Genomic DNA, 24880 nt, shown 5'->3' with positions numbered 1-24880 from the left:
GCACAGTAGTTCCTGGTAGTAGTACAGATGATCAGAGTATAATTGCTTTTGAATACCACATCCAAGAATAAACCACTGTGTTGTCTTCATTTCACTGCTGCAAAGATTTTGTAATCAAGAGCATTTCCTCGTGTGGAAACGGGTCATAAAGGGAGAGCAGATTAAAAGCAAGCATATCCTATATAATGGCTTTTATAATGCACCTGACCTTGATTGCACGAATAACCTTGGGAACTTTGGCTTTCATGGAAAAGCAGGAACTGTTTTGTTTTCAATTATCAGAATACTGATCTGTGCATCCTGATACCCAGGAATATTTAAGACCATTTTATAGGTAGAGGTGAATTTATGCATTAAAGCAGGGAAGAAAAAAAAGAACAAATTCATTAAACTCAGGCCAAATCTCAAATCAAATCTATTTTCTTATTAAAGCTTACCCAGTAATGGTTATTAACATAATACATCACCAGCTGTCCCGCACATACAAGTGACTGGTAATTATTTAATAGCACTCAGTATTTATCATGCTTTATAGTAGATAAATTTAGGTGAGCAAACCCCAAAATGTCTGGCCTTGTAAGAAGACCACGAAGGGTGGTGCTAGGACAGCAGCTCCTCTGCATTACAGAAGACAGCATCCTCCCTGCTCTGACACCTCAGTAACAGAAGGCTAGCTTGGAAAAAATGAGGAAACACTTCAAAGGAAAACATAAACAGGAAGCAGAAAACACAAAATGCCAGGAAAAAGAGCTAATGGGGAGAGAGGCTCTAGTAGGCAAGAAAGAAGAATGCCCTCATGGCAGTTTTGAGAAGAGGGACAGGAAGAGAAAGTGGAGAATACGAGCTGAATTGCTCTCATTTTCAGCAAGGCAAGGGAGATTGTGCAGAGATGAGAAGGTTACACTGGATCAGTTTTCTGACTGGCTGCAATTACTGTCTCTCTCAGCAGCAGGTTTTTGAGGAACACCCAAAACCATCCCTGCTCTCTGCAGAGCAGCCACAGCTCAGCTTGACACAAGGGCAGGTTTCCCTTAAGCAGCATTAAGAAATATGTTCCCTGTCTTTACTGCTTTCTTCCTTTGGCCTTACCTCAGAAGACACAGTCCCCATCTAGGCATGGATTTGCTTCTCGTGACCTCAGTCTGGGTCTAACCATTGCCAGGTCTGCTGAGCCTCCTCCTCTCCTCTGCACAGAAACCTGGGGCTGCACTTCCACCACACATGGGGATGTTGCTTTTGCTGCAAGCATCTTATGGACTAGGCTACCTGGTCATGTTTTGTTGAGTGGAAGCTCCTCTGCCTTTCATAACCCTTGTCTCCAGTCTCGATGGCTCTTGCTGAGCAGAATCATTGAAAGTATCTCTAGAGGGAGAAATAGGTTGACATCGGAGAGGCACAAATAGCATCCAACACTGGTGTTGAAACAAGTGCCATAGATCTTTGTGGCCATGTTAACCCTTGATGCCTTTAACAGTGCAGCTTTATGGGTTGTGTGGGAACACCTCTCTCCTGGCACCTGGCCTCTGTCCTGGACAATGGGAGCTCAGCAAAAGCTGAGACAAATCCTGCAGGAAAATCAAAATACAGTGCAGTATTGGAGCAGTGGAAGAGGTAGGGAAATGGTTACTGGGCTTCCCCCTCTCCTCATTCCCTCTGATCTTCCTGGGCCAGTCCTCAGCACTATGCTGTGCTGGATTATTCCCTGAGGAAGTGAAGGTGGCCAGCGTCTGGGAGTGAGTTTTCAGTCTGTCTCCTCGCTGGAGCTCCTGCAGTAACATACTGTCCCTTCAGGTTGCAGTCCCTACTGCATTGCTCTGACAACATCCCTGTCAATCATCCCCCAGGGAATATACATCCATTGCCTGAACACCAGGTGTCACTGAGGCCCTAAGGTAACATTTCCTTGGTTTTTATTTCAGATTGTATTTTTTAGTTATTTTGTTGAAAATATCATGGGGGTTTTTTTCCCTATGGAAAAAAAAAAGTCTCAATTTCTGTCAAAGTGATTTATAGAAAAACACAACACAAAAATACTCTCTCACAAGCAGTACTGAAACATAACTTGAAAGAGAACACACAGCCTTCAGTGTCCAGAAGTCTGCTTGATATTTGTCATACTAAAGAAGCCATCTATAAAAGCAAGCCTTGTCCCAGCAGCTGCTGAAAGAGCAATTCACTTCTGTGGAGCAAGTTTTTCTCAGAATAATGATCAGAAACATATTTATGATTGGACCAGAAGTGCACTTTTGTTGCAGAATTGTAATAACTTTTCTGTATATTGAGATGCAGGATCCTCTCAAGGGAAAGCTTATATATTAATCATTTAAGGTATAACATGAAGAAACGAGGTCATAAGGAGACTGAACAAGTTCTAAAAATAATCTGGTGGAGAAATTAAGAAGTCTGCAAGATGCGAAATTAGAGGACACTCTGACTTGACTCTTTTGTCCTTTGAAACTTGAAGATCCCAAATCAAATCCTGACTGGGTCTTTAGGAGTATAAGAACTGAATACGTAAAGGTAGCATCCCAGGATTAACTTTTAATTGGGTGAGACTGTTTACCCTGCCCACCAATGCCCAGTAAGGATGACCTTTTTTACTAACTCCATTGGGCTTTTAGGCAAAATGAGATATTTGGAAGTGCCTTGTCTATACCTAAGATGTCTGAAGTCTTTCAATTGTCCTCACTTTTTGAAGCTGCCTATTGGCAAAGCACCTGTCTGCCAGAGAGCACTGAGATTCAGGGAGCTGCAGAGTAAAGAGGGGGACACCTCACAGCTGTTCTCAGCTGCCTCAGGGTGATAAGGAGGAGGATGGACAGAGTTTTCGTGCCAGGGCACAGAAGAAGACCAAGAGGTGCAATGGAAGGATAAATGCATAAGTTGCAGCAAAGGAAATTATGATTAAATGTATGGAAAAAAAAATCCTTCACAATGAGAGCAGTCAAAGACTGGCACAGGCTTTCCAGGGAGGCTGATCTCTATCCTTGGAGATGTTCAACAGGTCAGGCCCTGAGCATCCTTCTGTAACTTTGAAATTAGCTTTGCTGTGAGATGGGTGCTCTCCAGAGGGACCCTTTACACCAAATTATTCTGTGATTGTGTCAGTGCAGAGAGACAAAGACAGACATCTGAGATGTAGTTTACAGGGGGGAAGCAGCTGTGATAAAATCACTACTCTGAAAGAGTGGAAACGAAGTGCCTTGGACTCAGCCCAAGCCAAGCATGTCTGCACAGGAGTGGAAGGCTGGTGACAGCTTTGTAACATATGAACTTTGCATAGATGAACTCTGACAGTGACTGAGAGAGAACCTGGTTTGTAACTAGCACTACTGAACTAGCCATTAGTAACCCAGTGGTGCTTATTTGTTCCTCTGTTCTACAAGGTTTCAGTCAAACAGAAGAACAAGCCTTAAAGAAAGGCAAGTTATAAAGATAAAAGAGCAAAGCTGGAAGAGAAATGTGTTGCACACTTGGGGATAAGGAGAGAAAATATCACCAAGAGCTTGCAGGTGATTTTTTTTGAATTTGTTTCACCAAGACAACAGCCTGCTATCTCCTACTGACAGAAATAAAGACATTTATCAAAGATATGTTGGTATTCTTCATCAGTGTTCTCTTGGATTGCATCTGGGAGACCGTGCTGCTCCCTGTGACAGAACGGTGGCTGATGGCACCTACAACTCCCTCTGTTACTGATTACACAGTGTGCTAAAGCATGCATGTCAGCTGCCCTTACACTGCCGTGCCTCTCAGTGTCCTGACTGTCAACACTCGCTGTCTCCAGGCTTTCAGTGGTGCGGAAGACAGCTTTGTTCCTGCCCTGGGACACTTTGTTCTCCTGCTCTGCCAGAGCCCCACAGGAACATTGCCGACTCCTTTCTGTAATTGCCTGCACGCGGCAAAGTCAAAGACTCCCAAGACTGGGGAGCCCAAATCATGTTTGGTGGGATTTTGCTTTTTTAAAAATTATTATTATTTTTTTTCTCCCCCTCTTTTTTGGTCTGCGTTCTCATTCCGTCCGCAGACAATAAAAGACGCAGATCTCTATCAGGTGGACAGGGTTAGGAAAGTAAAAGCGAATGGAGGAGGACAAGGAGAGGAGAAAGGCCAGGCGAGGGCCGGGTTGGGCGCGGGCCGTGACTCACCGATACGGCAGCGCCGAGCACGGGCAGCCCCGCCAGCATTTCCAGCTAGAGACATCATTTATTGCAGTGAAATGATGCACTGACCTTAAGAAGCAGCCAGAGGCTTTCTCTGGAGACTGCTGGAGAGGCAAAGTAATCTAATAGATGGGAAACTGCACTGAATACGTTTTTTTCTTGGTCTTGTTAATGATCTCAGCATGCACTGCTCATTTCACCACTCTAAATAGTTGGCAAGTTGTTCCTGAGATTTTTCCAGTCATTTTAGGGCTGGTTTTCAGTTACCACTGAAGATTATAAGAGATATTTTGTCTGTGTAGTGTTAGCTTCCCAAAGTGATGTTTGAGACCTTTTGTAACATAGGTGTCCATTTCTTACTTATTAACATCACTACAGATCACTTTCCTCTAACAAAATAAAAATCTACCCTAAGGCAAAAACTAAGGCACAATTTGGGTGCAAACTGCACACAGCTTGGAGCAGAAAGAAACAATTCAGATGAGCAGTGGGTTTAGGTGACTTTTGAAGTTTGTTACTCCCAAATTTACAATTCTGGAACATTTTTTCAATTTCATGCAACTGTGTTAAATATGCAGGAACAGCACAGGAAATAGGAGCTAGTAACATCCAGGACAAACAGACAGTGTCTGTCTAGAGAACAATTTTAGGACTTTATACTTGTTCCTTTCAAATCTGTGCGTAGGAATGGTTGCTTCAAGTTCCCACGTGATTCAAATGGGAACTTGCCCTTTGAGCAGCTCAGGTGACATAGAGATTCCTGGAGTTGTGCTTGAGCACCCACAGCAGAGTGGTGATGGTTCTCTGTGCCATCTCTGTAGAAAATGCTGATTTCTCAATATCCTGAAAGTCAGGCCAAGTCTTCTGCTGTCTGTAGACTACAGCAAAGCTCTGGTTCCTTACCAATGAAGAGGCAGTGGCAGGAAACAAATGCAGGAAAACTGACACGGGCAGCTGACTGCCCCACAACATTTCACCTGGGGACACTTTGGGGCTGTTCAGCCAAGGAAAGTGGCTGGAAGTCTCTTCAGCTTGTGAATTATTTCCATGGTTTGTCAAAGACAGGGACAGAAAATGGATGAGAGCAATGTGCAAGGACATTGTGCATCCTGCACCTGCACAAAGCCCTTTCCCATCTTGTTCTGTTTTCCCTCTGTGTTTCATTACATAGTGGGTTTGATACTAACAGTAGATGTTTATCCCAAATCCAGCCAACTTTTTTATTATTTTCCCTAAGAAGTTGTTTGTTCTGAATAAGATGACTGATTCAACTTTTTTTTTCTTTTGAACATTTTGTTGACTAGCAGTGAGAGAGGCAGCTTAAACTTTGCATTCCAAGTAGTTTCATGTTTCTACTTTTTTTTTTTCTCTTGTTATGTGACTAATAGATGTTGTAATGGTTGCTATAGTCATGGCTGAAAAGCCCTTTACACAAATTCTTTGTATATAGATAAGTGAATTCTATGGCTTTAAAAAAAAAGCCTTAGTGAGTTCAGCTCTTGCTGTCAGCAGCAGTCTCGACCTCCAGGATGGTCCCTCATTAAAGTGATATTCAATCCTCACTTTTCCACATGTGCCTCAGAGAAGCTGCATGACCAAGTGTTAATGCCAGTAGCCAGTGTTGCCCCTTTTGTTGATGTTGCTTTTCTCTATTTTCCTGTACAAAATCTTCTAGGGATTAATTTCTGTGTTTTGACTGCCTTAAGGGATCAATAGATACTAGTAATTTTGTGTGCTCAAATATGCACAATATGCAGCGAAGGTAGAAGATACCATTTTTATGTCCAAGGTAATTTATAAGAGCATCTCTTGCTTGTACTTACTTAAAACTTACATAGTTCAAATATTTTATATTTTAAATAAGGAGAAAGAGCAGCAAAATTAAACAGCAGCTATGAATGGAAGTCATCATTTGCAAAGCCAGAGGACTAAACCATAGTCAATACATGTGGAAAGGAGAGAAGGCTCAGCAGATGAAGAGGGGATAGTAGGAATTTGTTTCTGAGCAGGTGGCAGGGAGTCAGCTTTTGAAGAAGGCATGAAAACTGCTGCCAGTTAGAGAACTATGACACTATTTTAACAGCCCTCTTCAAGTTGTAGTTCTTCATATGGACCTTTCCAGATCAATTTGCTGCCTTTGTCAAGGTGGAGTCATGCACATACTGTGGAAGGAATGGACAAGAATATTCTGACTTTCTTTGTCTTTCTCACTTTGCAAGAACTTCTGCTTAGCAGCTTTGAAGGTAATTGGAAAGGGTGTAAAAAGCAATTTTCACTTGCTTGTCAACAACAATTGAAAACACACATTTTTGCCACAAAATTAGAAGATCCCCAGAGAAGCAAGGAGCTAAAAAGGCAGCTAGAAAAAAGGTAATTCAGAAAACAGCAGTAAAATTATTCTGGGGTCAGTGCTTTGAAGTGAGTTGTGCAGCAGCACAGCTCCATTGTGTCCATAAGGTTAAGATGTATAAATAACACCACAAAATAAATAGGAACTCCTGCCATAGGTTGTGGGGGTCCCTGCAGGATTCTGCCTAAACACACAAGTTCCCTGTCTGCTGCCGCCTCTCATTTGTTGCCTTCCTGTTTCTGGTGGCCCCACAAAAACAAGGTCTAGGTTTTCAGGACAGTCAATGACAACTGGCTTCTGGTTAATGGACACTGTTCTGTAACTTCTGTCCTTGGTCTCTGCTTTTCCATTTGATGCCAGTAGCAAAGTCCCTGGTCTGTGGCACCAGGACCACATTGCACAGTGCCCCCCCTCACTGCTGTGACAGATACAAGTCCAGAGGCTTCAGTTCAGTGCACTGCAAAAAAGCTGCTGGGTTTCTTCTTCCTGAAGGACAAATGGACAAGCAAAATTAAGAGAAAACGAAAGACAGGCTTGTCCTTCTGTGCTGAGAGGCACACGAGGTGTAAGGAAACCCAGTGGTGCTTACCAGACTGCTGCTGCAGTTTGTGCCACAGCACAAGAGCAGATACGTAGGCAGTCACTGGAGTGTCATCAGATTACCTGAACATTGCTGCTCCATGATATTAGATATGCTGAAAACTGTACTCTATCTAATTTCAAATGCACAGTCCATCTCCTGAGAGGGCAGTGGTTTCTTTGGAGCAGTCTCAGAACAACCCGCAATACCGTGCTACTCATGTGGTTGGGCTTTTACAGCAGGGCTGCAACAGCTAGAGCCAGCAGAGCTAAGTGACCTCGGCAGAGCAGCCTGGTCATGCAGCTGCAGAGCCTCCAGTACCCGACCAGCTGCCTTGCTTTTGGAGGCATACCCACTTTTGGTGAAGTGGGGGATCAGGCTGCAGGAGTACCTGACAAGTCTGTCAGTCATTCTGCAAACATGAGTCAATCAAGGCAAGAGCAGAGGTCAGCCTCAGAGCTAAAGAACAAACCAGGCATCCTGGGCTACTAGTTTTGCTGCCTACTATTCTATACCAAAAAAAAAAAAACAACAACACCTAAACAAACAAAAAACCCTACTTGGAAAATTTGTAGGTATTGTAGATTGTAGATCATTGCACTGCACTCTCCAGATAGCTAGGGAATAGGTGAGTGGGAATGGAGAAAGAAAGTGAGGCAAGGAACATGACATGGGGAACAATGCTGCTGTCATCACTTCTGGGAAATTAATCTGTTAGCATGTGAGGACCTTAGCTGCAGTAGAGAGTCCATTGTACTTTCAGAGAACAAGGTGTTGTCTTGTGCCATTACTGGAGTTACAGGTATCCTAATATGAATCCATGCTGCCGGTGAAACAAGGTCTGCAACACGGCTACCACAGACAGAACCAGGAGAGAATACAGGGGGGTGCACAGGAAAATGTGGGGGTGAAGTCCCACCCACAGGGGTACTGTAGATATCAGACCAGCTCACAAGCCTGAGAAACTCAGTTGTGTTCCTTTTCCTGGAAGAGATACAATAGCAGAGTCAGGCAAAACTTATAAGAGAGATTTTTCTCAAGCCAGTCTTGAGAAAGAAATAGCTTAGAAGTGCACTAGTGTGATAGATAAGCACCAAGTGAGAAAAGGACATGTTGGCCATAATATCGACAAAGAAAGATGTGATAATTATGACCTGATCAGTAGAAGCAGGGACTGCCCGTGTGGGTGGACTATTGAACTCAGGGAGCTCCTGATGCAGGGAATGATTGGCAGCTGACTCCACTGATTCAGAATGCTGAACAACTGCTTTATTGAACGATATTATATTGCCTTATACTATGCTATATTAAAAAATACTATACTACTATACTACATACTAAAGAAAACTCATGACTGTCTCCTGACAGTCAGGACACAGCTTCAAGTGATTGGCCAAGGAAACAAAACAATCGTTAGCAGAATCCAATTGCCAAATTCCTTCAGGTAAACAATCTTCCCAACACATTCCATATGTGCAAAACACCAGGAGCAGCAAGCAGAAATAAAAGTTGTTTTCCCTCTGTGCTTCTCCAGGAAAAAAAAAAAACTGAGAGAGAGAATTATGTCTCTCTCTGTTCAGAGAATGTGAATGGCACAGGTGGACATATCTGTCTGGATTTGGCTTGTTACCAGTTTCCATAAGGCAGAAGTGTAGCTGGCCTTTACAAGTTTTGTGAAGGACATACAGAAATAGCTGCTGGGGACTGCTATGAAGGCCAAGGAGAAAAATTTTGAATAGAGGGTATTGGAGCAGTTTTGGGTTGCAGCAGATGAGACCAATGGCATGGAGGGAGCTGAGAAGTTCCAGGGTGTGACAACGTCAGGAAGCTACACCAGACTGGCAAACCTAAGCTTATAGCTGGGATTCTTCTCTCCTAAAACCAACAGAGATAGGACCTGGAATAAAATAGATAATCAAGTGTAATCTGGCACTCCTCAAACTGTAAAAGATCTGATCTTGTGTCTCTGTTAATATTTCCAGCAGCCTGCTGCATACTGAGCCCAGCCCAATAGGAAGAGTAGCTGTGATTCTCAGGAGTGAAGAAAGTTGTGCTCTGTTGCAAAGCAAGTGACCAGAACAAAGCTCAGTTTCCCCATGCAGTGCTCCTTCTAGTGCTCAGGCTGTGGAAAAGTTCCTCTCATTCTTGAAAGTATGGCAGACCAAATCAGTTAAACTTTTACAGTTCTGCCTGAACACTTGAATCTGTGAGATAACATTGGCAGTAGAAAGAGGAACACACACAGGATCTCCACAGCAGCTGAGTACACCAGAATCTGGCTGTTTGAAGCTAGGGCATGGCTAACTGATAGGAGTTCATTTTGGAATTACCTGCAGCTGAGGATGGATTTGGTAGCTATGATACTCCACCTGACCATGGAGAAAAGTAGAGCATGCTGTCAGAGATATCAGAAATTAGTCAGCTCCGACAACTCAAAAATTAGAATGCATATTGCAGCAACAGAGTGGGAACAAGGAAAACAGCAATCATAGTGACATACCAAATTCCTGTTCTGAAGCAGAGGGACATGAAAGACAACTTATTTAGCAATTACACATTCTTTAAATCACAAAAGGGAAAATCACAGGATTTTAAGGAAAAGAAAAAACACAGCATTCAATAACTGAGTGTCAATCCATGAAATGAGATTTTGCATGTACGTGATGTTCATGCCAGGCAGAGCTGCAAAATTAAGTGTATTTATACCAGCCGCAAAGGCAAGATGAAAAATGGAATATCAGATCAAGAGACAAAAGGACTGAATGCCTGTGGAATAGCTATAATGAATTTTACCCCCGTAAGTTAATATGATGTCTAGAGCATCACATGTTTTGCAGAGTGTCTGATATGTTAAGACAGAAAAATAAAGAGGTCAATAAAGTAAATAAAAAACTAGACTTCACTGCCAAAAAACTATAGCTCACAGCTTTAATAAAGAAGGGAAATAAAGAAATAAAGGGAAATATGTATTTTTATATATTCAAGCATTACAAACAATTATTAAAATGAGCTCAGATCTCAAACCTTTCACTTGGAGCTATGTTCTTCACATGGCAGAAAAAGACACATTCCTAGAATTTGGTACTAAAACCTTGTCCTGGAGAAAAGGACAAAAAAATTAACAGAGTATTGATTCTATTCTGTTCAATAGTAAGTTGTTCAACTACCAGGCTCTCAGCTGAGAACACAGCTTGGAAGCTGATTCAGATGTGGATGAATATCAGTGTCCTCAAGAAGAGGGACTGAGAGGCCTGGCAAAAATATTTACTCTGTGCAATCCAAGTGTGTGGACATGAACCTCATGTGGTAAAGACTCTGAAAAATCATGCCCCCAGCTGCACCTCTCTGCTGCAAATAGCCAGCAAAGTAAAATAGGAGATGAAAAATGAGAATATTGCAGCCAAAAGACTGTTCAATTGACACAGAGGAAAAACTAAGATGATTGCAGGCAGCTGAGTAAGAGCTGTTCAAGAAATTACCATTCCAAGAGCAGGATTTGAATATCCCCACAGCAGATGGTCCATGTGTCCATCCTTGGTCTGTGCAGCACAGGCAGGAACACACAGCACCTCCCAAGCACTCTGGCAGAGACACCCTGAGTGTCTGTACTGAGCAGTGGCCTGAGCCCGAGGGCAGGAGTGATGTAAGAAAAGAGGCCAAGACATTGATCAGTGTTTGAGCTTTGAGATGAACTCTCTGCTAATCTTGTTGGTTTACAATCTGTGGTGTAGATATGTCTGTGTTACATGATGTGGCAGCCGGAGAAGCCTGCAGACTATGTCACCTGAGAAAGTGCTCTAGAAAGAGGATGTTTGGAATAGTAGGGAACTAAAACTTCTTTTAAAAAGCATTTTTAAAAAATTGTTCACTGGATGTGACTGAAGCAGCAAAGCCAGGATAACTACACCACCTACAACTGCTTTTCCAGAGCAGTCCAGAATTCAGAAGTATGGTAACTGAACAAAAATATGAGCTTATTAGCTGTTACAGATCTCAAGGGCCATTAAAATAACAGTTCTGAGAAAAGAATTAAAGAGAAACAAAGTATAAACAAAACCAACCAAGGATTTATAAGTATTTCCATCTCAAAATACGTACATCTTCCAAGACCCAGATCACAGGAGAGAAGCTTCCACTTTTGGATACTGAACGGTGAAGATAGCATAAGCATTTCAAATGATGTTGAATACAGAGGCAGCCAACTTGAGGCTCTACCAGGACAATCTGAAAACAAAAGTTTGTCTCATTGCTTATTGAAAATACACAGCATCTCCAGTGCATTTTTCCACAGGCAGAAACTGTCTTCTCATTATAAATGACACATCTATTTGCAGTGAGATTATGCTCTGCATCTGGGGATAATCGTATTGCTTCATCCTGCTGCCACAGTTATCAAACAAAAGGGATGAACTGGAAGATAAACTTGTTGTTATTTTTAAGTTTACAGAATGTATTTGAAAAAAAGATAAAAAGGCCAGTCTGGAGCAGTATTCCTCAAGGAGTATCAGCAGCATCTTGGTATAAACGTGCACGTTCCTTGGTTCTTGTGGAACAGCACCATGAAACTCTGCAGCAATAGAAGTGGGACAAGAAGCATGCAAAGGCAAACAGTGGCAGTGGAGGAGAGGCAGGAGGGCTCCCACAGCAGGGTGAAACTCTGAGTGTCAGAGAAAACCATGAACTTGAGGCAAGGCACAAAGGCAGCCGTGGAAGACAGTGCATCATAGGCTGTTGGTGGGACAGGTAACAGCCCAGGTAAAGCTCCACTGACTCCACCTGACGTCACTTAAAGGTTGTCATCACTGAAAGATGACACCAAAGAGCAAAAGGGAGACTGATGGAAGCACTGCCTAAAGAACGCTCTTTGTGTGCTGGTGAAATGATGCAAGAAAGGAGCCTGATCTGGAGACTGCTTTGTGACAGGTGACATCCAGGTGCTCCTGCAGCCGAGCCTGGCAGCGGGACAGCAGCGGGCAGCCCCTGCAGGGACAGCTGCTTCCCTCGGTGCTGCTCTGCAGGCTTTGCACAGCCCTCTCCAGAGCAGGAGCCTGAGTTCGAGAAGCCTTTTACAGCTCCAGGCCTTTTTTAGTCCTCAATTTCTTGTTGTAGCGGGTTGCTGAAGAACTGCTGAAATCTATGTTTGTGGTTTGCCAGACTATTCTTCCAAATACAATTTCACAGACAATATTGAATTAATTTAACCTATAGGCTCATGTAAATTTGTAATAAACCTAATTTATTTTAAAAATTCATAATCCTTTTCCTAAGTGGTCAACACCAAGTACTTGTAAGGAAAATAGAGGAAATTTTCCAAATCCTTGCTAGTTAAATCATAAAATATATGGCTTAAATCTCTTTCCAAATGTATTGTAACCTATCTCAGATGTTATATAGAAACAAGAATTAAATAGCAGATCTTCAAATATTATTTCTTTCCTATGTTTTTGACTTTGTCTTGCCTAGTGTTTGACTTCCATGACATATCACAGCAACACTAGTAGTAATGCTGTAGCACAAGAGTCTAGAGAAATAAGTAGTAGAAGGCTTTGCCTATAAGTAGTTAAATATATATGATTCTCTTGAACTTCATTTTTTGTGTGTATTATGATGAAATTACCTATTAATATAGTATAAAGAAGAAATATTCCATTTTTTTCTAATGAAGAAAATTAAAAATCAATTTCCAAGCTCTTACTTTTCTCTCATTTAGAAAAGTAATTTTAAAATCAATGCAGCTATAATTTTGAATTGTGTAACAAATCAATTAATGTTTTAGAGCACACAGTAGTCAAGGGTGATTTGTTTAGCAAATTCAACTGAGTTTTCCAATGCAGCTTGTGTTTTGTTTGTCCTGACCTTACTATCTCCATTTTCATTGTAGTACAGTAGGAAAATACATGGAGACCTAATGTTTCTTACCGAGGTTTTTATTACTGATTTACTGTGTTCCCTTCTCCTCTGTACTAACACCTCATTTGAATCTGTTGGGTTGCCCTCCCAGTACAGTGCCCTCAGTTCAGATTCCTGAATTTGGTGCTGACTACCAGGCCCCCTCTGTGGGAGTCTGTTTCTGTGGAGGGTGTTTTGCTTCTTTTTCCCCCACAATCTGAGCCACCACATGGGGCAATGGTGCTCTGACTGTGATGCCAGAGAATCACACGGCCGAACGTCTCAAGTGCTCTGCAAAAATCCGCAAAGTCTTCCTTTAGAGGTGATAACGTAACATGAGAAAGTAAGATCACAGATGTTTTATAAACAAGTAAACTAAGGACATGGAGGCTAAATCACTTTCTGAGGGCCATACGTATATGCAGAGCCAGAAATAGCAATGAAATACATTATGCTTTTGAAAATCTATGTACTAGACTATCAGGTAGATTTTATTTCTCTCACTACTCAGTAGTCTTTAATAAATCCTTAACTGGCATAACTATAGTGACCTTCCTGAAAACACAGAAACTTTCCAGTTTCCAGAAAGCAAAAACTTATTCACCTTTTCTCTTCTTAACAAAGGAAACAAAGTTTTTCATGCATGGGATTCCTGAGGATAAAACTCAAAACCATCTCTGTATTATCAACCCTGTGTTCATAACAAATTCAATACTGCCCTATATCAGCCACAGTGAAGAAAATTAATTATACCCCAGACAAAACCAACACAGTATTTTATTAAGCTTGGCTGGTACTAAAATCCTGAGTAGGGCAGCCACATACTTAAAAAAATTTCAGGGAAAACCTGTTGGTTTTAATAAACATACAGTGGTGGGGTTTTTTTTTTTTTCAGTCTGCAATTGAAATAGGAAAATGCAGGTAGCCCAACCTCCTTTTCTATACTTCCCTGGTGCAACTGGTAAGCTCTCAGAGTTACCAGCAATATTTGAAATGGTGGAGCACCATTTCTTCTGAAGTGGTGGAGCAGAGCCCTCTTTTGCCACCTTTGTCACATGCAGAGTGAGAAATATCTAATAGGTAAGGAGCGACTCAAAGACCCCTCAACAGCTGCTGAGCTGTTCAGTCAGTTTGGCTCCGGGAATCCAGAGCCAGAGTTGGATCAGATGTACAAAGAGCCCGTGAGCAGAGTTACATGGCTATAAACATGGTATGAGAGGAGATTGAGCAAAGCAAATCAGATGCCACAAGCACGATTTGCTTGCTGCTAATGATGTCTCTGTAACATCACAGGCTATCTCTAAGCTATATTTTCCACTGCCTCGCTGGCTTGCAAAACTTTTAATGGAACAAGTTTTTCTGGCAGAAGAACACTGATTTTTATCTTTAATGAGCAGCCTCTCTATCATTTAGCTTCAGGAAACAGCTTCCTGGTTGTAAACTGCTTGAGACTGCTGACAGCCAGGCAACTTCAAAAGCAGCCAGGAGCAACTTTCTTGCTAACTTTGGGAAGGAATTCAAAAATGCTGAAAGGTGCAGATGATTCTGTTATGGAGCAGGAGGACTCTGCTTCCCGACATGGAGAAATGACGAGTTGGGATATCAATGACATCAAACTTCCTCAGGTATGTGCCTGTGTCGTAGAAATTTATTTAGTTCTGACCAGTCATCTCCACCACTGATCTTAAACGCTTTCTCAGTCATCTGTGACTCATTGCCTTTATTCTCATTGTTACCTCGAGGTATGGAGGAATTTTGCTGAAACATATTGAGAAAATATTGACATTTCCATGCATTTCTCCTTAAATGTATTATTGAAAGCGTTGTTGATGCATGAAAAACGGCAACGCTGCAAAGGCTTTTTTTTCCCTGGTGGATTAGGTGCAGAGAAAGCAGAGGAAAAAAAGGTGCCTCCTGCTATGGGCGCTTAATCAGAGCTGTCCAGGACTTGCTTTTAGCCCTGGGTGGTGTTTTTTGAGAAGGGAGCACAGCACCCACCACTGCCTTGCTACTGTGGGTGTTCAGTCTCATTGCAGATTGGGCTCCAGCTCCAGAGCTGTCTTCTCACATGGAGGCAAGTATTTTCAGGAGCACCTAGGGAAACCTTGCTTCATGTTTGCAGGTTTGCTGAGAGGCACAATAGTCATCTTGCCCTCCCTCTGTCCTTTTTTAGTTCTCTTAGCTGAAAGTTTCAACCATGCTCTCCACTGAAAGCCCACACACACTGCACACCAACGTCACCTCCCTGTCCCTCAGCTCTGCAGATTTCTGCCAGATTCCTCCTGCTGCAGTCCTTCAGCATGCAGCTCTGCCTTTCAACTCCCAGCCCTGCCTTCTTACTGGATCCCAGCCTCCTCCCTACTGTAACAGTGCTGTTTGCCCAAAGCCTCTATGTTCCAGAATGTCCCCTGCCCTTCAGCCCAAGGTCACCTTCACCTGCATTTCAGTCTAGAGGCATCATGGACACCCTTCCCTACACTATCCAGTGGCTACTAGGGGAGCATTGGAATTTTTCTCTTCTTGGTTGATGTTCTTACTGCTGTCATGGCTCTCAGTCCTGGGATTAGCAACTTAAAGGAAATTTCTACTAAGCTTTTGTATCCCTTATTTTAAGAACTTTTCCCTCAAAATCATAATCAGGTATGGTAGATGCTTTACAGCTTACTGCATTTTACTGTATTGACTGTACCCACTGGTGTACACTGATGTGATGTGTATTTGGGGTTTTTTTTCCCAGTTTTATTTTTATTGCTCCTTACTCTGTTGTCCTTGAGGCTTGCTGTTTGTTTAGGGGGTTTTTTGTTTGTTTGTTTGGGGGTTTTTGTTTGTTTGTTTGTTTTCTTTTCTTTGTTTTTGTTTTTATTTAATTTTTGTTTGTTTGGGGGTTTTGGGGGGTTTTTGAGGGGTTTTTAGTATTTTTTATTATTTTTGATTGGTTGGTTGGGTGAATGAGAACAAGCCCCTAGCCAGGCCTTCCTGATGCTCTGGGGCCTGTGGGGAGCCACAGAGATCCGTGTTTTTCCTGCCTTATCTCCACTGCTCTCTCCTGACAACCAGCATCACCTGCTGGGGTGCTAGAGTCACCTAGGCTGGAGGAAACTCAGCAGAGGTCCAGCTCTGCTCAGCTCCTGGACAAGCTTTTCTCTTCCCCAGCCTAAAATATGGCTTGCTTTGCTTTTTCCACAGCATGTGAGCCAGACAGACTGGTTTCAAGAATGGCCAGATTCCTATGTAAAACATATCTATAGCTCAGAGGATAAAAATGCTCAGAGGCACCACAGCAGCTGGGCAATGAGAAACACCAACAACCACAACTCTCGCATCTTAAAAAAGTCCTGCCTTGGGGTGGTGGTTTGTGGTAACAACTGCTCTACCTTGGATGGGAGGAAGATCTACCTAAGACCAGCCATATGTGATAAAGCCAGGCAAAAACAACAGCGTGAGTACAAACATGACAGTTCATTGTATGGCAGTTCATACAGAGCAGAAATCCAAGTATAGGATACCCTTTGGATTACCCAGCCTTCCTTCTGCCATTCCTTATATTCCAATGCAGTTCTTGATTTGTAACACTTCATTTTACACTTCTTATTGTTGGGGCATAGTCATCTGCTTGTTTATTTTCTTTTTTTTTCCCCCTAAACGTTTTTAAATCTCTATTTCTGCTGGTTAGGCATTGGTTCCCAGCCTTCTCAGGCCCATTAGTGAGGGTGCTGAGAAAGCAGTTCCTGCACTGCCCTGCTGTTCCTGCCCACCTGCGTGTCGGCTTCATTATTGCACTGGCCCAAGAGTAGCTCAGGAGGCAAGTCTTGCAGGAAAGAAGTTGCTCATAAACTGTGATGACTGGAAAATAGGCCCCACAGTCACGTCACTGGAGCCAGACAATGCAAACAGAGAACATGAGCTGCACACATATTTTTAACAACACCATTCCAAACAATTGTGATTGCTCAGTAGAGCTAGTGCATACTGATTTCTAAATCTGATGAGCAATTTAGCTAAAGAAAGGTATAACTCAGGTACTCACTGAAGCCAGAACAGTGATCTCTAGAAACATATATGACATTCCAAACTCTGACAAGAGAAAAATTAAAACTGACCATGATAATAAATGATAAAATTGTGATAAAATTGTAATAACATTTTAATAGAAATAATTTTTGAAGGTTCTATTTAATAACAGACAGAATAAAGTCAATGATAAGTTTGTTTATATTGATTTTTGCTCATGTTTGGAAGTTTTTCACATAGTTTCCCTCAGCGTAATTTCTGAGCACCAAACCAGAAGTGGCAATCTGCCACCAATGAACCATTGTATCACATGTTGTGTAGAAAATGTTTCCCCCTATCCTTGTTCCAGGGAAATGCTGTCCAAACTGCAGTGGACCACTGCGGCTCCTTTCCTGCCGAGGCCATGGTGGTTACCCAGTTACCAACTTCTGGAGGCATGAGGGCCAATTCATATTTTTCCAGGTTGGTATAAAATTCCTTAACATTATGTAAGTTAATTTTAAAGACTGGTATTTAAAGTCTTATTTAGCTTTTTAATTTTTTTTTCTCCCAAAAGATAGAGGTTATTGAATATGACAAGGTCAAATAAGTAAGGAGAAAAAAAATTCACAAGGTCCTAAACAACCTGATCTAACTCTGAAGTTAGTCTTGCCTGAGCAGGAGGTTGAGCTAGAGGGCCCTTCCAGCCTAAATTAGCCTATGCTACTTTGATTTTACAGCACAGTGTATTTTTTATTTAGGCTTCTGTGAAAACTTGTTGATTTGGAAGTGTTTTGCCTCAGGTACATAGGAACCAACAAATCCTCAGAAGTCAGAAATACCATATTATCTCTTCTCCTTCTCCAAGGAACTACACATAATTGAGAGGGAGTCTTGGAATAGGAAATGGTTGTACCCAAGGGACTGTCTATGGAAAAGGCCATCTATGCATTATATGTAACTTATATCTGGAACACAGTGTATGAAAGTGTTTAAATAATGGGCACTATTTCTGGAAGCTGTAGTCCTGGTTTAGTAACATAACCATTTTCCTGTTTTCCACTCTTTCACTTATGTGCAGGCTAAATAAAATTAATTCTCTGTGGAAACTAATGGAAATTAATGTTCAGATAAATATGTCTAAACTGTAAGAAGAATTAAAGTGACTGCAGGGACACTGTAGCCAAGCTGCAGAAGATTTTTTGGCTTCAGCTGGGGCTCTTTGGGGGGACTGTTTTCTACAAATAAATGTGGTGCACTGATTTTACGATTTCCGAGGGTTTCTACCCCATCCCACTTCATCTGGGATATGTTTATTATTTTACCTCATAGTAACTAAATCCTATTAAATACAAAGCATTAAATTAGGCCATAATATGTGATTTTGGCCTGTGGTATAAATTCTGTTCCCTTAAGATTATTAACAAGGTTGCTTCTACCTTTAATATACCATAATTACTTTCTAAAGTCCAAAGGAGCTCACGACCACCCACGTCCAGAAACAAAACTAGAAGCAGAAGCAAGAAGATCAATCCAAAAAGCAAAGACAGCTTTCTCTTCATCTTCTCTAAGACTAAAAAGAGTCCAGGAGATTGAGGTAACTCTTGCTGTTTGTCAACAAAATTTTGGTCAAGCAATCTGTGGTTCAAGGCATGGGGGAGGCTGTCTGGGCTTTGGGTCTGGGTGGGAGCAGGCTTTACATCTCCACATTCTGCATGTCCAGGATCAGGCCAAGAAGGACCAGGGCTGTCCTGAGCATCCCGCTCTCCTTAGCGCTGTCATCCTCTGCCAGCATCTCCTCTCCAGAGCAAATTTGTGCCTGGTGGCAGCAGGAGATTGCATCTACACTGGTAAACAAAGCAGGGCTGCAGGGCAGGCTAAGTTTCATCACCATTCAAGTGGAACTTCCTGTGCATAAGTTTCTGCCCATCGCCTTTTGTCCTATTTCTTGGCACTACCAAGAAAGAGAAAGGCATGCTCCACCTCTGCTTGTTCCCCTTGAATTTCGGCAATAAAAGGTGAGGGTGCATAACCTGTACCTGGTTTGCCTGGTTTGAAGGCAGAAGAGTGCTTTGAAGAACTTTCTGAAGCATTGATGGTAAAACACCAGCTGTGATGGGTGTGGAAACACTTGTGAAAGCATCTCCAGAGATCCTTGGGACTGCTGCATAACTGATGGAGGGAATCCCAGTGACTTTCGTTGCAAAGGCTGTGTTAAACTCAATTCTCATCACCAATATTCACATGCAGTGTCTCTTGATGTATTAGGGGTGGTGCATTCCCCCAACCTGGTGTTAGAGATAGTAATCCATGCCCTTTCAGCCACAGACAGAAGGGATAATTGCACTCGGTGGGGACAGATTTCTTAAGTGGATGACATGGAGAAGCAAGGGGATCTGGGAACCCAAGAAGCAGATAAAATGTGCACACAGGAAGTTAAACCCATTTGAATAGAATGTGAATTTAGAAGCTGTAGCTATTTCTACTGGAAATACTCAGGAGGATACTAAAAACCAGAACCTCTTGACACAAGTGCCTGGGAACAAAAGCATAAGAAAAACCAGCCGATCTAATTGTCCAACCAATACAGCAACAATGCTTTTCCTATCACTGGTTTAGTTATGTTTCCATGAACACTGAAACAGTTTCTACCTAGGAAATACGACTGAGCCACATGACTTTCTTTCTTTTATAACTGAGCCTACTGGTGAGCCTACTTGCTTAGGTCAAGTTTCCTATAGACATTTCCCTTCCTAAAGCATCTTCCTGAGACTTTCAATTGCGTGGGATTAGAAAGAGACTAAAGATGTCACAAATGTCTAATAGTAGAGCCTGGTCTTCAGCTGTTTTGATTCTGTACAGTCAGACTTAGGCCATTTAACCTCATTGGGTTTCCAGTTCACGGCTCTCCAGTAGGTTTTCCTTGGGCATAACCCATCATATTCCTGTTTTGCCAAACTAGCTGTGATAAAACTAACTCAGGAGTCTGATTTTTCACACAGAACCTGTGTCACTCAATCTGCAAATATATATTCCAAAAAGATTCAGTTTTAATGTGTTCAATCTGGAAAATGTATACTGAAAAGGTTCAGTTTTAATGTGCTCACAAGAAATCAGGGAGGAGAACTTCAGAAAAAGGTACGAGCCCAAAATAGAGCAAGTGATTTATAGGATGCTCTCCCTATGGCATCTGTGGCGGGTCTGTAGCTGAGGGTGGGCTGGGTCCTACACCAAATTGTTGAAATTTTTTCTCATGATGAGTGGAGAACAACTGAAAGGCACTTTGCTGTTCCAGCAGTCTGCAAAACCACTATAATTAAATGGATGAAAAAGCAGAATTATAAAGAAGAAAGACCTGCAATCACTCATTAGAAATGAATGTTCTGAAAGGAATTAAAGTTTGCATAATTATAATCCAATAATTGGAGCAATTAAAGAAGTTGTGAAATATCCAGAACAGAAGACCCAGGAGAATAATTATTGTGTGCTGATACCTACCTGAATGAAATTTCTGTTTGTGGGGTAAAAAAATGTAAAGATAAGAAAATTTATTAGTTAGAAATAGACTCTAGAAAAGCCGACAAGGAATATTTTTGTAGTGAAAAGATCACTTCAAAACAATCAGTATAAAATGATCATACTTAGCTTTTCCATTCTCCATAGAAAAAAAAAAACAAACCAGTGGTGTCAAATGTATTAGCATAATTTCATTTTTAGGTCCTTCTTCAGTATGTGCTGGCAGTGGACCCAAAGGGCTGTGAATGCAAGGTCTAAACAACTCTTTCAGTGTAAAACAGGCCTTGGGCAAAAACTGGTGAAACAAACACAGAGCCAAGAGCTGAGAGTCTTGTTCAGCTTGCCCCTACAGCCCATGGGCACCCCGCTATGGTGGGGAGGCTGTGCTATGCCATCTGCTTTGTTACCTGTGTTCACAGAGCCACAGAACGGTCAAGGTTGGAAGGGACATCTAACTAAGATCATCAAACCCAACCATCGTGTTAGTTGAGTGCCTTTGTAAGCAGCTCACAGAGGAGAGGTGCTATGCCACACCTTGTTTTACTAACCCATGCCTTGCTTTCCCAAGTCTTTAGCAGGTGCAATGCCGACACAGGAGCCTTTGCCTTTGCTTCTTTCGAACCTGGATGCTCACATGCCACCTGCTAATTTCAGGGGACATTTAAGCAAAAGCTCCCAGGAGCCAACGCTGAGCAGCTGCTCTGGGCATCTTCCATACCCAAGGACAGCTGGGGAGGATGGGGCCTCCAGGGAGCCACCAACCTGGAGCCGAAGCCTGTCCCTCAGGGGGACGCCCAGAGCCGAGAGGCTGTGCAGTGTCCCTGCTGTGCCCAGCACAGCCCCTTCTCCCCAGCAGTGCAACCACCTCAGCGCCCAGCACGTCCTGCCCGTGGCACAGGGTGGCCATGACCCCTTCAGGTCTGGCACGGGCCCTTTGGGAGATGGATCCTGTGGGGTGAAATCCCCGCTGGCCTGCAGCAGTGGCTGCCTCTGCCTGCCGCCCCAGCCCGCGCCTCAGGCAGGGCCCTGCCCCACGGCGAGTGCGGCACAGCCTCACCCACGGCTCTCGCTGCCTCCGAGGGGAAGCGCAGGAGACAGGGGTGGGGCAGGCCACCAAGTCTCTCTCAACTACTGCAACAACGACATGTTTTTTAACCTGTACCCATTACGGTGACTGGGTTCAAATGTCCCTGCTCGCCCCTCCTCTGGCAATGGGTCCAATTCTCCACCCCTGTGGCAACTCAGACCTTAAAAGTGCTACCACAACAGGTCTTACTTTAGCTCCTCTTGCAGGCCCTGGAAGGGGCTTTTGTACCTGAAGGCTTGTCTTTATTCCTTTTTATTTAACTGTCTTATTTCCCACCACTGTTTCATGGATCTAATAAAAGCTATCAGCTCCTCTTACAGACTGCCTCGCTGCCATTCTGGTTTGGTAGCATTTCAACCCTCCTAGATACACAGCTTGTTCAAGCCTGTGGGACTGCGGAAGGTGTGGATGGATGATCCCAAGGACCACAACTGTCATGCGCAACCTTCTGCACTCTTCAGGCCGTCCCTCTTCAGACCTAAGTCCCTGCACTGCACCAGCCTTGCACTTGTGTTGTATAGAGCTGGATGCAGGACTTCACATGGGATCTCATGAGAATGGAGTAGATGGGGAGAATCCTGCTCCTCCACCTGTGGCCACATTTCTTTTGATGCAGCCCAGGATACGTTTGGGCTTCTGAGCTGCATATGCACACTGCCAGGTCGTGTCCAATACACCAGCTGCCCTAAGTCCTTGTCTGCGGGGCTGGACCCAGTTTTAGATATGTATATATTCAAGGTGCCTTGCTGCTTTTTCCAGGAATTTTTAATTTCTTTCATTGCAGACTGTAAAGAACCCTTCAGTATCTGTTCCATACATCATCCCCTTTGCTGACCACTACCACAAGCTGTATTTCTGCAGGACCCATCAGTTATCTACATTTGTTTAAAAAACTAGGGTGCCAAATAGGAATTTTTCTTGCCTGACCTTAGTGGCTCAGACACTTTTGGCAAAGATTCCTTTATGTTTTCCCATAACTGACATCTGCTTGGCTTTGCTGCATGACCGGCCTCTGCTGCTCTCTGGACTGGGTTTCAGGGACCACCAACCTCCCCTGCAGAGGCAAGCGCTGACACACTGCTGCCTGCTGCCACCTCTGCAAGAAAGAGCTGAGGGATGTCATGTACAACATATGGAGCCACATTTTCTGGTAGGACAGTATTACAAAACAAGTGGCAATAAAAACTTCATAGTACCTCAGAAGGGGATGTATCACATGTTCATCAAATAGGTTCAGTCTTAGCACTTTTTTCCCTCCCTAGTTTTTATATTAGTTGCTAAGGAAACCACTCTCCTGGTGATGGGTATAATTCGGAGACATTTACAAGACAAGAATTAATTGTATTTATAGAATGTTTCAAAATGTTTATTGGAATTTGTGAAACAGGATGCGCAGTGATTTAAGTGGAAAAAAATCTAAATGTAGATCACAAAATAATAGTGTACAATTGTACATGAAGGTCAACTCACCAAACTTTTTTTAGCCATTGAGTTACTCCCACACTAATTCCAAACTTGGCATGTTTTATGATTTTTCAGATCATTAACTCAAAGAAAGAAACTTTGATCAACATTTGTAACAACCTCTAAGACACAAAAAGAGAAATTAATAGGCGTCATAAACACTTGTGCTTTAGGAGGTGAGCTGCAGAATTAGGGACAGGCAAGGCTGCTGGAGCTGGTATCCCATACCTGGGATTCCTCAATCCAGTCACACAGGTGAGGGACTGCACAGGGCATGGCCCCTGCCATGGCCATCTGGCTCTGTCTCATCTTGTCTCTCCTCTGAATTCCTTGCTTCTCCACTGCAATGCTGCCAGCATCACCTCTCAGCAGCAGTGCCATTCAGATGTGTGGCTGGGAGGCTCCTTGGTAATTGTTTCCACACCAAAGTTCTATCAGTTCCCCTTACACTCACCAACCACTTTCCAAAATGAAACCTATTCCAGTGATCTCAGCTCCCCTAAGTAGCTCCCTGCCATGCCTTCTTGAGGCTTCCATGCTTGTAATCCTGCACAAGCAGGACTGTCTTGCAGTTTGGGGGGACCCAAAATTCATGCAGCGTTCATGCAGTGTTTATCATGCCCAGCCTCTTTCCAACAGAAACACATTTCAGCCTCAAGGAGGACACGTTATTAATTTTTAAAAAGGAGGAACTAAACATTTGTGATTTTTCTAAGGTTAGACATGGAAAGTCTTTCCAGATTTATAACCTGCCAGGGTAATTTCCAAGCTCTTGAAGCAACTTCTGTGCTGGCAGCAACTCCCTCCTCTTCAGGTATGTTCAGCATGGTGGGTCAATATAGCACTAAATTTATTTCTGTTTACAAAGATACCAGTCCCATCACTGACCTTCACAAAAATTAATTTTTCAATGTGTTTGGGATATGTGAAAAACCTATATATGTATAATTTCTTTAAGCCTCTTTTACCAGTTCTAAGGTACTATGCCCAGCTAGGCAGTGGTAATAGTAGAATCATAAGATGGTTTGTGTTGGAAGAGACCTTAAAGATCATTTAGCTCCAAACCCCACTGCCATGGGCCAGGACACCTTCCACTAGAGCAGATTACTCAGTGCCCCATCCAGGCCCCCTCTAGGTACTGGAAGGTGGTTTAATGTCATCTCAGAACTTCCTCTCCTCCAGGCTGAACAGCCCCAACTCTCTGAGCCTGTCTTCATAGAAAAGGGGTTCCAGCCCTGTGATCAACTTAGTGGCCTCCTATGGACTCATTCCAAGATGGACAGGTCCATCTTTTTTGTGTTGGGAGCCCCAGACCTGGATGAAGCACTCCACTCTAGGTGGAGTCTCACAAGAGCATAGTAAGAGGGAGAATCAGAGGTGAAAGAGCACTGGATGCATATCCCCATATGCTGTATTTAAGAAAATATAATGAATGCTCAGGTTATTCAGATTAACTTAATGAAGAAACATCAATTGATCTGTGAGGATCCACCCATAGATAACCCTGTGACCTTGTTCTCTCCTGCAGAAAATGGTTTTCTGCTAGGCCCAGGTGCAGCAAAGCATTAAGAAGCCAGTAGAGACTCAAGGAGGTCAGGACGTAGATGATTACACAGGCAGAATGGTTTGTTCTGGCTTATTGCTGTTTCTGATGGCTGTAGCTACTGCCAAAGCTAACACAAATCCCCATACATGGCATGGACGATCTACACTACATTCCTGAGGTCCTAGCTCTGAAAGCACTGGCCTAAGTATCTAAGGGCTAATTCTTTGGGACCAATCTCTGTGCATTTTTATATATAAGGGCTCTTTTGAAGCCATCAGAGCACTACAATGTTCCT

The 24880-nt window shown here is 42.9% G+C and overlaps 1 protein-coding gene across 1 annotated transcript; it reads left to right on the top strand.

Moving 5' to 3' along the window:
- Positions 1-14505: 14505 nt before the first annotated feature.
- On the top strand, positions 14506-21662 carry GCM1 (glial cells missing transcription factor 1). Its single transcript, XM_064411350.1, has 5 exons — positions 14506-14607; positions 16169-16421; positions 17343-17455; positions 18441-18569; positions 21057-21662. Exons 1-5 carry the CDS (start codon positions 14506-14508, stop codon positions 21660-21662), a joined length of 1203 nt encoding a protein of 400 aa, XP_064267420.1.
- Positions 21663-24880: the final 3218 nt, after the last annotated feature.

This window comes from Passer domesticus, chromosome 3 (assembly GCF_036417665.1).
Source record: "Passer domesticus isolate bPasDom1 chromosome 3, bPasDom1.hap1, whole genome shotgun sequence".
In the NCBI taxonomy this organism is placed as follows: Eukaryota; Metazoa; Chordata; class Aves; order Passeriformes; family Passeridae; genus Passer; species Passer domesticus.
The sequence above is the reverse complement of the archived record's forward strand: the minus strand, read 5'-3'. Positions and strand labels throughout refer to the sequence as shown.

What these genes read in the sequence shown, in the direction of transcription:
- GCM1 (XM_064411350.1), top strand. Translation starts at nt 14,506, where the DNA reads ATGCTGAAAGGTGCAGATGATTCTGTTATGGAGCAGGAGGACTCTGCT. An exon ending in GCCAATTCATATTTTTCCAG is followed by an intron (nt 17,456 to 18,440) that starts GTTGGTATAAAA and finishes TACTTTCTAAAG; the next exon opens with TCCAAAGGAGCTCACGACCA. An exon ending in AAAGAGTCCAGGAGATTGAG is followed by an intron (nt 18,570 to 21,056) that starts GTAACTCTTGCT and finishes TGCTTTCCCAAG; the next exon opens with TCTTTAGCAGGTGCAATGCC.